The following is a 10,829-nucleotide window of genomic DNA, read 5'->3' on the forward strand; positions in this document are numbered from 1 at the left end:
GCCCAAAAAAAGACAGCGTCAAAAGCTGTAACAGCAGCACAGAGTATTTCAGGAGAGAAGTGTACTAAACCTTTTGGAGATTGATTCCATCCATTATTACAGATTATAATCATTTCTTAGGGTCTTGATACATTTTATTGATACAAATGTGTGTAGATTGTATTTATGTACAGAGGGACCCTCAAAAAAATGGTGTTTCCAATTACAGTTTCAGGTCACTGCCACTAGGGGGAGCTTGCTGGAGCCGGCTGTATTTGCTGCCCACGTTCCCTGTATGCAGTGAGCTCCCCCTAGTGGCAGCAGCCTGTATCCTATAGATAGACCTATAGACCCTTGTCATCTGCAAGTGCATCACCCACCTGCGGGATCAGGAGGGAGAAGATCTTGGCGAAAATGACGTGTCCGGCCAGCGCAAAAATGATGTAATTTCTGAAGGTCGTGAACCACATGACCCACTCAAAGTCAGCGGCGTCCTGCAACAATCACAAGTTTCACTCCATGGGACATATACATATATGAGATGATTCGAAAAATGTAACACTCAGGAGCTCGGGAAAGCTGGGTGACAACAGCAGCAATGGCCGTCAACATACAGTAGTTATGGGGTACTTTCATATAGGAGTTGTAGTTACTTAAATGGCCACGAGGTGGCGCTGTTATAATTGCTGCCGGCGTCAGTCACTGCATTCTCTCACCATTTTTCTCCCAAAGTAATACCAGCCGGATTTCACGTTCTCTTTGAACGATTTCCGATCCATATTATCTGCAAAACAAGAAGACGTCACCAATGGCGATCAGCATCATATACAATATTATCCTCCACTATAGTCATAAAAGAATAAAAAAAAACACGCCATACCGCGAGATGCTTCAAAGATCCCATTCATAGAGTAAACCAAAGCGCAGGTCAGGACCAGAGCGTAGAAGCCGAGCTCATAGTGCGGTAATGCCGTCTTAATCCCCATAATGGCGGCAAATCAACTCAGCCAAGATATATGGAAATCTACAAAGGAAAGAATACCGTACATCAGCTAAGAAAATATACCAATGTATCTCAATGTATGTAAAGCGCTATGGAATTAATAGCGCTATGTAAATGAATAAATATTATTATTATTATTATACCGTATATGTCCTACCGAGAGATGGGAAGGGTCTGCCACCCACTCACATTCAATATATTATACAGAGATGGTAGTAGTCATTTTCTTGTACATAAGGGCAGTATTATAGTAATTATATTCTTGTACATAGGGGGCAGTATTATAGTAGTTATATTCTTGTACACAGGGGCAGTATTATAGCAGTTATTTTCCTGTACATAGGAGCAGTGATATAGTAGTCATTTTCTTGTGCATAGGGGCAATATTATAGTAGTTATATTCTTGTACATAGGGGCAGTATTATAGTAGTTATATTATTGTACATAGGGGCAGTATTATAGTAGATATATTCTTGTACATAAGGGGCAGTATTATAGTAGTTATATTCTTGTACATAGAAGCAGTATTATAGTAGTTATATTCTTGTATATAGGGGCAGTATTATAGTAGTTATATTCTTGTACATAGAAGCAGTATTATAGTAGTTATATTTTTCTACATAAGGGCAGTATTATAGTAGTTATATTCTTGTACATAGGGGGCAGTATTATAGTAGTTATATTCTTGTATATAGGGGCAGTATTATAGTAGTTATATTCTTGTTCATAGGTGGCAGTATTATAGTAGTTATATTCTTGTATATAGGGGGCAGTATTATAGTAGTTATATTCTTGTACATAGGGGCAGTATTATAGTAGATATATTCTTGTACATAGGGGCAGTATTATAGTAGTTATATTCTTGTACATAGGAGCAGTATTATAGTAGTTATATTCTTGTACATAGGGGGCAGTATTATAGTAGTTATATTCTTGTATATAGGGGCAGTATTATAGTAGTTATATTTTTCTACATAAGGGCAGTATTATAGTAGTTATATTCTTATACATAGGAACAGTATTATGATAGTTATATTCTTGTACATAGGTGCAGTATTATAGTAGTTATATTCTTGTACATAGGGGGCAGTATTATAGTAGTTATATTCTTGTACATAGGAGCAGTATTATAGTAGTTATATTCTTGTACATAGAGGCAGTATTATAGCAGTTATATTCTTGTACATAGGGGGCAGTATTATAGTAGTTATATTCTTGTACATAGGAGCAGTATTATAGTAGTTATATTCTTGTACATAGGGGGCAGTATTATAGTAGTTATATTCTTGTATATAGGGGCAGTATTATAGTAGTTGTATTCTTGTACATAGGTGCAGTATTATAGTAGTTATATTCTTGTACATAGGGGGCAGTATTATAGTAGTTATATTCTTGTACATAGGAGCAGTATTATAGTAGTTATATTCTTGTACATAGAGGCAGTATTATAGTAGTTATATTCTTGTACATAGGGGGCAGTATTATAGTAGTTATATTCTTGTACATAGGGGGCAGTATTATAGTAGTTATATTTTTCTACATAAGGGCAGTATTATAGTAGTTATATTCTTATACATAGGAACAGTATTATAGTAGTTATATTCTTGTACATAGGTGCAGTATTATAGTAGTTATAGTCTTGTACATAGGGGCAGTATTATAGTAGTTATATTCTTATACATAGGAGCAGTATTATAGTAGATATATTCTTGTACATAGGGGCAGTATTATAGTAGTTATATTCTTGTATATAGGGGGCAGTATTATAGCAGTTATATTCTTGTACATAGGGTCAGTATTATAGTAGTTATATTCTTGTACATAGGGGGCGGTATTATAGTAGTTGTATTCTTGTACATAGGGGCAGTATTATAGAAATTATACTCTTGTACATAGGGGGCACGGTGGCTCAGTGGTTAGCACTGCAGCCTTGCAGCGCTGGGGTCCTGGGTTCAAATCCTACCAAGGACACCATCTGCAAGGAGTTTGTTTGCGTGGGTTTCCTCCCACACTCCAAAAGACATACAGATAGGGACTCTAGATTGTGAGCCCCAATGGGGACAGTGTTGCCAATGTATGTAAAGCGCTGTGGAATTAATAGCGCTATATAAATGAATAAAATTATTATTATATAAATGAATAAAATTATTAATTATTATTATAGGGAGCAGTATTATAGTAGTTATATTCTTGTACATAGGGGCAGTATTATAGTAGTTCTATTCTTGTACATAGGAGCAGTATTATAGTAGTTATATTCCTGTACATAGGGGCAGTATTATAGTACCGTAGTTATATTCTTGTACATAGAAGCAGTATTATTGTAGTTGTATTCTTGTACATAGGGGCAGTATTATAGTAATTATACTCTTGTACATAGGGGGCAGTATTATAGTAGTTATATTCTTGTACATAGGGGCAGTATTATAGTAATTATACTCTTGTACATAGGGGGCAGTATTATAGTAGTTATATTCTTGTACATAGGGGGCAGTATTATAGTAGTTATATTCCTGTACATAGGAGCAGTATTATAGTAGTTGTATTCTTGTACATAGGAGCAGTATTATAGTAGTGATATTCCTGTACTTAGGAGCAGTATTATAGTAGTTATATTCTTGTACATAGAGGCAGTATTATAGCAGTTATATTCTTGTACATAGGGGCAGTATTATAGTAGTTGTATTCTTGTACATAGGGGCAGTATTATAGTAATTATACTCTTGTACATAGGGGGCAGTATTATAGTAGTTATATTCTTGTACATAGGGGCAGTATTATAGTAATTATACTCTTGTACATAGGGGGCAGTATTATAGTAGTTATATTCTTGTACATAGGGGGCAGTATTATAGTAGTTATATTCCTGTACATAGGAGCAGTATTATAGTAGTTGTATTCTTGTACATAGGAGCAGTATTATAGTAGTGATATTCCTGTACTTAGGAGCAGTATTATAGTAGTTATATTCTTGTACATAGAGGCAGTATTATAGCAGTTATATTCTTGTACATAGGGGCAGTATTATAGTAGTTATATTCTTGTACATAGAGGCAGTATTATAGTAGTTGTATTCTTGTACATAGGAGCAGTATTATAGTAGTTGTATTCTTGTATATAGGAGCAGTATTATAGTAGTTATATTCTTGTACATAGAGGCAGTATTATAGTAGTTATATTCCTGTACATAGGAGCAGTATTATAGTAGTTGTATTCTTTTACATAGGAGCAGTATTATAGTAGTTATATTCCTGTACATAGGAGTAGTATTATAGTAGTTATATTCTTGTACATAGGTGCAGTATTATAGTACTTATATTCTTGTAAATAGGGGCAGTATTATAGTAGTTATATTCTTGTACATAGGGGCAGTATTATAGAAGTTATATCCTTGTACATAGAGGCAGTATTATTGTAGTTATATTCTTCTATATAGGGGCAGTATTAAAGTAGGGATAATCTTTCTCGGCAGCACATCGTCCGGTGTAAACACTTCTGCTACATTATAGAATGTTGATGTGAGTGCAGAGATGTGTTGTGTGATCGCTCTGCTTTCAGTGTGAACAGGTCGTTACATGGCGGCGGCGGTTGTGTGTTATTTTGCTGTTACCCGGGGTGTCGGCGGCTGCACATCACGTCTGTTTGGAAGTGTTTCTAGTATTTGTTATGTGACTGTATCTTTTTATCTTCTCTCGTTCCCTCCTTTTTGCTCCTGTTTCTTGCTGATAACATTGGGCTCAGTCTGGGCTGACTCTCATTGTGGCGGAGGTGGCGGTGCCGTACTGTGATATATTACACTATTCTGACACTTTCCTGTCCTTATGTTGCCATCTCTTTACGTTTATACAAGGCATTACCAATTGATGAATTTTTGGAGTAAAATAAGGAAATTCTTCACTTTCAATAAGTAGATGATAGAGGGTGACTCTTCAGGGCGATGGTGTAGGGCAGTAAATTTTATCTGGCTCCTATGGCTAGTAGATTAGGTCTATGGATTGTATACTGGGTCTATGGCTAGTAGTTTGGGTCTTTGGCTAGTAGCTTGGGTCTATGGCTAAATGTCTGTGTTTATGGCTAGTTGTCTGACTCTATGGCTAATAGTTTGGGTCTTTATCTAGTTGTCTGGGTCTATGGCTAGTTGTCTGGGTCTATGGCTAGTTGTCTGGGTCTATGGCTAGTTGTCTGGGTCTATGGCTAGTTGTCTGGGTCTATGGCTAGTTGTCTAGCGCTATGGCTAATAGTTTGGGTTTTTATCTAGTCGTTTGGGTCTTCATCTAGTAGTTTGGGTCTATGGCTAGTTGGCTGGGTCTATGGCTAGTTGTCTGGGTCTATGGCTAGTTGTCTGGGTCTATGGCTAGTTGTCTAGCTCTATGGCTAATAGTTTGGGTTTTTATCTAGTCGTTTGGGTCTTTATCTAGTAGTTTGGGTCTATGGCTAGTTGGCTGGTCTATGGCTAGTTGTCTGGGTCTATGGCTAGTTGTCTGGGTCTATGGCTAGTTGTCTGGGTCTTTGGCTAGTTGTCTGGGTCTATGGCTAGTTGTTTGAGTGTTTGGCTAGTTGTCTAGCTCTATGGCTAATAGTTTGGGTTTTTATCTAGTCGTTTGGGTCTTTATCTAGTAGTTTGGGTCTATGGCTAGTTGGCTGGGTCTATGGCTAGTAGTATTCCAGAAATTCATTTATTCTTGCATGCGTTTTTACAAATGTATTAATGATTATAATTTAATTTTATTTTTAGGAATATACGGGTTCATTACTTATCTCCATTGCTGACATATTCTTCCAGACATATCTCTCTGCAGCCCTTACCTATTAACTGTGTGAGGTTCCCACTGAAATTAATGGAAGTCTATTGATTTCACTACAAAGCCCTCGCACACGGTTCCCCCTACCTATATGATGGGATGCCAGGAGGAGTCTTGTGCTCTCAACTTCTCCCAAAATATGAAAAGTCATGGAAAAATAGTCCCTTTAAGCCAATCCCAGCAATTGCTATAGCTCCCCTGGTGGTGGTGGGCGGTATCACAATACACACCTCCAGAGTGAAGAAGTGCTGCAGGGATCTTCTATAAGGAGGATGCGTGCAGTTGGTGTGCAGTTGGTGACTCGGGTTACTTCTGGCACTTTGTAATGTCAGCAATGCTGGTGGCAGCGGATTCAGCTGTGTTCTCCGTCTCTTTCCATTAATAGCGCAGCCGCTGATCTGTGGCTACAGTGCATGGAGAATGCAGCAAAACCATCCACACTGATACAATGTATCACCAGCTGAATTTACTGATACAATGTATCCAGAATATCCACCAGCAAACCATTGCCCCCAACCCCCTGGGAAAAGGCTGAGGGGGGCCAAGGTGGGAGGGGGGGGGGTCTCTGGCTTTTCATATTTATTGTGAAATGTTACAATGTAGCAATGATAAAGTATCAATCTGCGCTGATCTATTATATCCAGAGCTATTATAAGACAATGTGACGTAATGTCCCACATAGCAGTGTGATATCTCAGCCTCAGAGAAATGTCTGCAGTGCAGAAATCAGTATTCTGCTCCAGTGTACTGGGTGGTATAGAGCGGGGCATGTACAGAAGCCCACAGCCCCATGTGACAGGCTCTGCAATGCTAATCAAGGCTGGACACAATGCCCCATTATGGAGGGTCCCCCCTTTATCACTGACCTTGAGGTGCAGAATGTGGGAGCCCAGGATGGAGGAAGCCAGGAGATCAGGGTCCAGCAGGGGGAGAGCAGAGAAGAGTCAGGAGCGAGAGAGCCATGAATCCAGGGAGTGACTGTCTCAGGGTGGCACAAGTAAGTTTAGATGGATCTGGGAGGCTGGAATGAGCTGAGCAGGATGGGATGGTACAGGGACCGCCTGTCACACACTGCCTGGAGAGAGGGGCTCTGCAGGAAGGGCAGGTGCAAAGGTGGACCCAGGAGTCACTGTCACACATTCCCTGGAGAGAGGAGCTCTGCAAGATGGACAGGTGCAAAGGTGGACCCAGGAGCCACTGTCACACACTGCCTGGAGAGAGGGGCTCTGCAGGAAGGGCAGGTGGAAAGGTGGACACAGGAGCCACTGTCACACACTGCCTGGAGAGAGGGGCTCTGCAGGAAGGGCAGGTGCAAAGGTGGACCCAGGAGTCACTGTCACACATTCCCTGGAGAGAGGGGCTCTGCAGGAAGGGCAGGTGCAAAGGTGGACACAGGAGCCACTGTCACACACTGCCTGGAGAGAGGGGCTCTGCAGGAAGGGCAGGTGCAAAGGTGGACCCAGGAGTCACTGTCACACATTCCCTGGAGAGAGGAGCTCTGCAGGAAGGGCAGGTGGAAAGGTGGACACAGGAGCCACTGTCACACATTCCCTGGAGAGAGGGGCTCTGCAGGAAGGGCAGGTGCAAAGGTGGACACAGGAGCCACTGTCACACACTGCCTGGAGAGAGGGGCTCTGCAGGAAGGGCAGGTGCAAAGGTGGACCCAGGAGTCACTGTCACACATTCCCTGGAGAGAGGAGCTCTGCAGGAAGGGCAGGTGCACAGGTGGACCCAGGAGCCACTGTCACACACTGCCTGGAGAGAGGGGCTCTGCAGGAAGGGCAGGTGCACAGGTGGACCCAGGAGTCACTGTCACACATTCCCTGGAGAGAGGAGCTCTGCAGGAAGGGCAGGTGCACAGGTGGACCCAGGAGCCACTGTCACACACTGCCTGGAGAGAGGGGCTCTGCAGGAAGGGCAGGTGCAAAGGTGGACCCAGGAGTCACTATCACACATTCCCTGGAGAGAGGAGCTCTGCCGGAAGGGCAGGTGCACAGGTGGACCCAGGAGCCACTGTCACACACTGCCTGGAGAGAGGGGCTCTGCAGGAAGGGCAGGTGCACAGGTGGACCCAGGAGTCACTGTCACACACTGGCTGGAGAGAGGGGCTCTGCAGGAAGGGCAGGTGCAAAGGTGGACCCAGGAGTCACTGTCACACATTCCCTAGAGAGAGGGGCTCTGCAGGAAGGGCAGGTGCACAGGTGGACCCAGGAGTCACTGTCACACACTGCCTGGAGAGAGGGGCTCTGCAGGAATGGCAGGTGCAAAGGTGGACCCAGGAGTCACTGTCACACGTTCCCTGGAGAGAGGGGCTCTGCAGGAAGGGCAGGTGCACAGGTGGACCCAGGAGCCACTGTCACACACTGCCTGGAGAGAGGGGCTCTGCAGGAAGGGCAGGTGCACAGGTGGACCCAGGAGTCACTGTCACACATTCCGTGGAGAGAGGAGCTCTGCAGGAAGGGCAGGTGCACAGGTGGACCCAGGAGCCACTGTCACACACTGCCTGGAGAGAGGGGCTCTGCAAGAAGGGCAGGTGCAAAGGTGGACCCAGGAGTCACTGTCACACATTACCTGGAGAGAGGAGCTCTGCAGGAAGGGCAGGTGCACAGGTGGACCCAGGAGCCACTGTCACACACTGCCTGGAGAGAGGGGCTCTGCAGGAAGGGCAGGTGCACAGGTGGACCCAGGAGTCACTGTCACACATTCCCTGGAGAGAGGAGCTCTGCAGGAAGGGCAGGTGCACAGGTGGACCCAGGAGCCACTGTCACACACTGCCTGGAGAGAGGGGCTCTGCAAGAAGGGCAGGTGCAAAGGTGGACCCAGGAGTCACTGTCACACATTCCCTGGAGAGAGGAGCTCTGCAGGAAGGGCAGGTGCACAGGTGGACCCAGGAGCCACTGTCACACACTGCCTGGAGAGAGGGGCTCTGCAGGAAGGGCAGGTGCACAGGTGGACCCAGGAGTCACTGTCACACACTGGCTGGAGAGAGGGGCTCTGCAGGAAGGGCAGGTGCACAGGTGGACCCAGGAGCTACTGTCACACATTCCCTGGAGAGAGGGGCTCTACAGGAAGGTCAGATGCACAGGTGGACCCAGGAGTCACTGTCACACACTGCCTGGAGAGAGGGGCTCTACAGGAAGGGCAGGTGCAAAGGTGGACCCAGGAGTCACTGTCACACATTCCCTGGAGAGAGGGGCTCTGCAGGAAGGGCAGGTGCAAAGGTGGACCCAGGAGTCACTGTCACACATTCCTTGGAGAGAGGGGCTCTGCAGGAAGGGCAGATGCACAGGTGGACACAGGAGCCACTATCACACACTGCCTGGAGAGAGGGGCTCTGCAGGAAGGGCAGGTGCAAAGCTAGACCCAGGAGTCACTGTCACACACAGCCTGGAGAGAGGGGCTCTGCAGGAATGGCAGGTGCAAAGGTGGACCCAGGAGTCACTCTCACACACTGCCTGGAGAGAGGGGCTCTGCAGGAAGGGCAGGTGCACAGGTAGACCCAGGAGCCACTGTCACACACTGCCTGGAGAAGGGCTCTGCAGGAAGGGCAGGTGCAAAGGTGGACCCAGGAGTCACTGTCACACACTGCCTGGAGAGAGGGGCTCTGCAGGAAGGGCAGATGCACAGGTGGACACAGGGACCACCTGTCACACACCGCCTGGAGAGAGGGGCTCTGCAGGAAGGGCAGATGCACAGGTGGACCCAGGAGTCACTGTCACACACTGCCTGGAGAGAGGGGCTCTACAGGAAGGGCAGGTGCAAAGGTGGACCCAGGAGTCACTGTCACACATTCCCTGGAGAGAGGGGCTCTGCAGGAAGGGCAGGTGCAAAGGTGGACCCAGGAGTCACTGTCACACATTCCCTGGAGAGAGGGGCTCTGCAGGAAGGGCAGATGCACAGGTGGACACAGGAGCCACTATCACACACTGCCTGGAGAGAGGGGCTCTGCAGGAAGGGCAGGTGCAAAGCTGGACCCAGGAGTCACTGTCACACACAGCCTAGAGAGAGGGACTCTGCAGGAAGGGCAGGTGCAAAGGTGGACCCAGGAGCCACTGTCACACACTGCCTGGAGAGAGGGGCTCTGCAGGAAGGGCAGGTGCACAGGTGGACCCAGGAGTCACTGTCACACATTCCCTGGAGAGAGGAGCTCTGCAGGAAGGGCAGGTGCACAGGTGGACCCAGGAGCCACTGTCACACACTGCCTGGAGAGAGGGGCTCTGCAGGAAGGGCAGGTGCAAAGGTGGACCCAGGAGTCACTATCACACATTCCCTGGAGAGAGGAGCTCTGCCGGAAGGGCAGGTGCACAGGTGGACCCAGGAGCCACTGTCACACACTGCCTGGAGAGAGGGGCTCTGCAGGAAGGGCAGGTGCACAGGTGGACCCAGGAGTCACTGTCACACACTGGCTGGAGAGAGGGGCTCTGCAGGAAGGGCAGGTGCAAAGGTGGACCCAGGAGTCACTGTCACACATTCCCTAGAGAGAGGGGCTCTGCAGGAAGGGCAGGTGCACAGGTGGACCCAGGAGTCACTGTCACACACTGCCTGGAGAGAGGGGCTCTGCAGGAATGGCAGGTGCAAAGGTGGACCCAGGAGTCACTGTCACACGTTCCCTGGAGAGAGGGGCTCTGCAGGAAGGGCAGGTGCACAGGTGGACCCAGGAGCCACTGTCACACACTGCCTGGAGAGAGGGGCTCTGCAGGAAGGGCAGGTGCACAGGTGGACCCAGGAGTCACTGTCACACATTCCGTGGAGAGAGGAGCTCTGCAGGAAGGGCAGGTGCACAGGTGGACCCAGGAGCCACTGTCACACACTGCCTGGAGAGAGGGGCTCTGCAAGAAGGGCAGGTGCAAAGGTGGACCCAGGAGTCACTGTCACACATTACCTGGAGAGAGGAGCTCTGCAGGAAGGGCAGGTGCACAGGTGGACCCAGGAGCCACTGTCACACACTGCCTGGAGAGAGGGGCTCTGCAGGAAGGGCAGGTGCACAGGTGGACCCAGGAGTCACTGTCACACATTCCCTGGAGAGAGGAGCTCTGCAGGAAGGG

The 10,829-nt window shown here is 46.9% G+C and overlaps 1 protein-coding gene across 1 annotated transcript in view; it reads right to left on the reverse strand.

Moving 5' to 3' along the window:
* HHATL (hedgehog acyltransferase like) overlaps window positions 1-6,862 on the reverse strand; it is a 28,578-nt gene extending 21,716 nt beyond the window's left edge. The window contains exons 1-4 of the mRNA XM_075315742.1: window positions 6,651-6,862; window positions 860-1,003; window positions 696-763; window positions 360-473 (exon numbers count right to left, since the gene is read on the reverse strand). Of these exons, the coding sequence (XP_075171857.1) occupies window positions 360-473; window positions 696-763; window positions 860-965 (288 nt within the window). The 5' untranslated portion in view covers window positions 966-1,003; window positions 6,651-6,862. The remainder of the gene's footprint in view (window positions 1-359; window positions 474-695; window positions 764-859; window positions 1,004-6,650) is intronic.
* Window positions 6,863-10,829: the final 3,967 nt, after the last annotated feature.

The sequence above is a fragment of the Anomaloglossus baeobatrachus genome, chromosome 6, assembly GCF_048569485.1.
Source record: "Anomaloglossus baeobatrachus isolate aAnoBae1 chromosome 6, aAnoBae1.hap1, whole genome shotgun sequence".
In the NCBI taxonomy this organism is placed as follows: Eukaryota; Metazoa; Chordata; class Amphibia; order Anura; family Aromobatidae; genus Anomaloglossus; species Anomaloglossus baeobatrachus.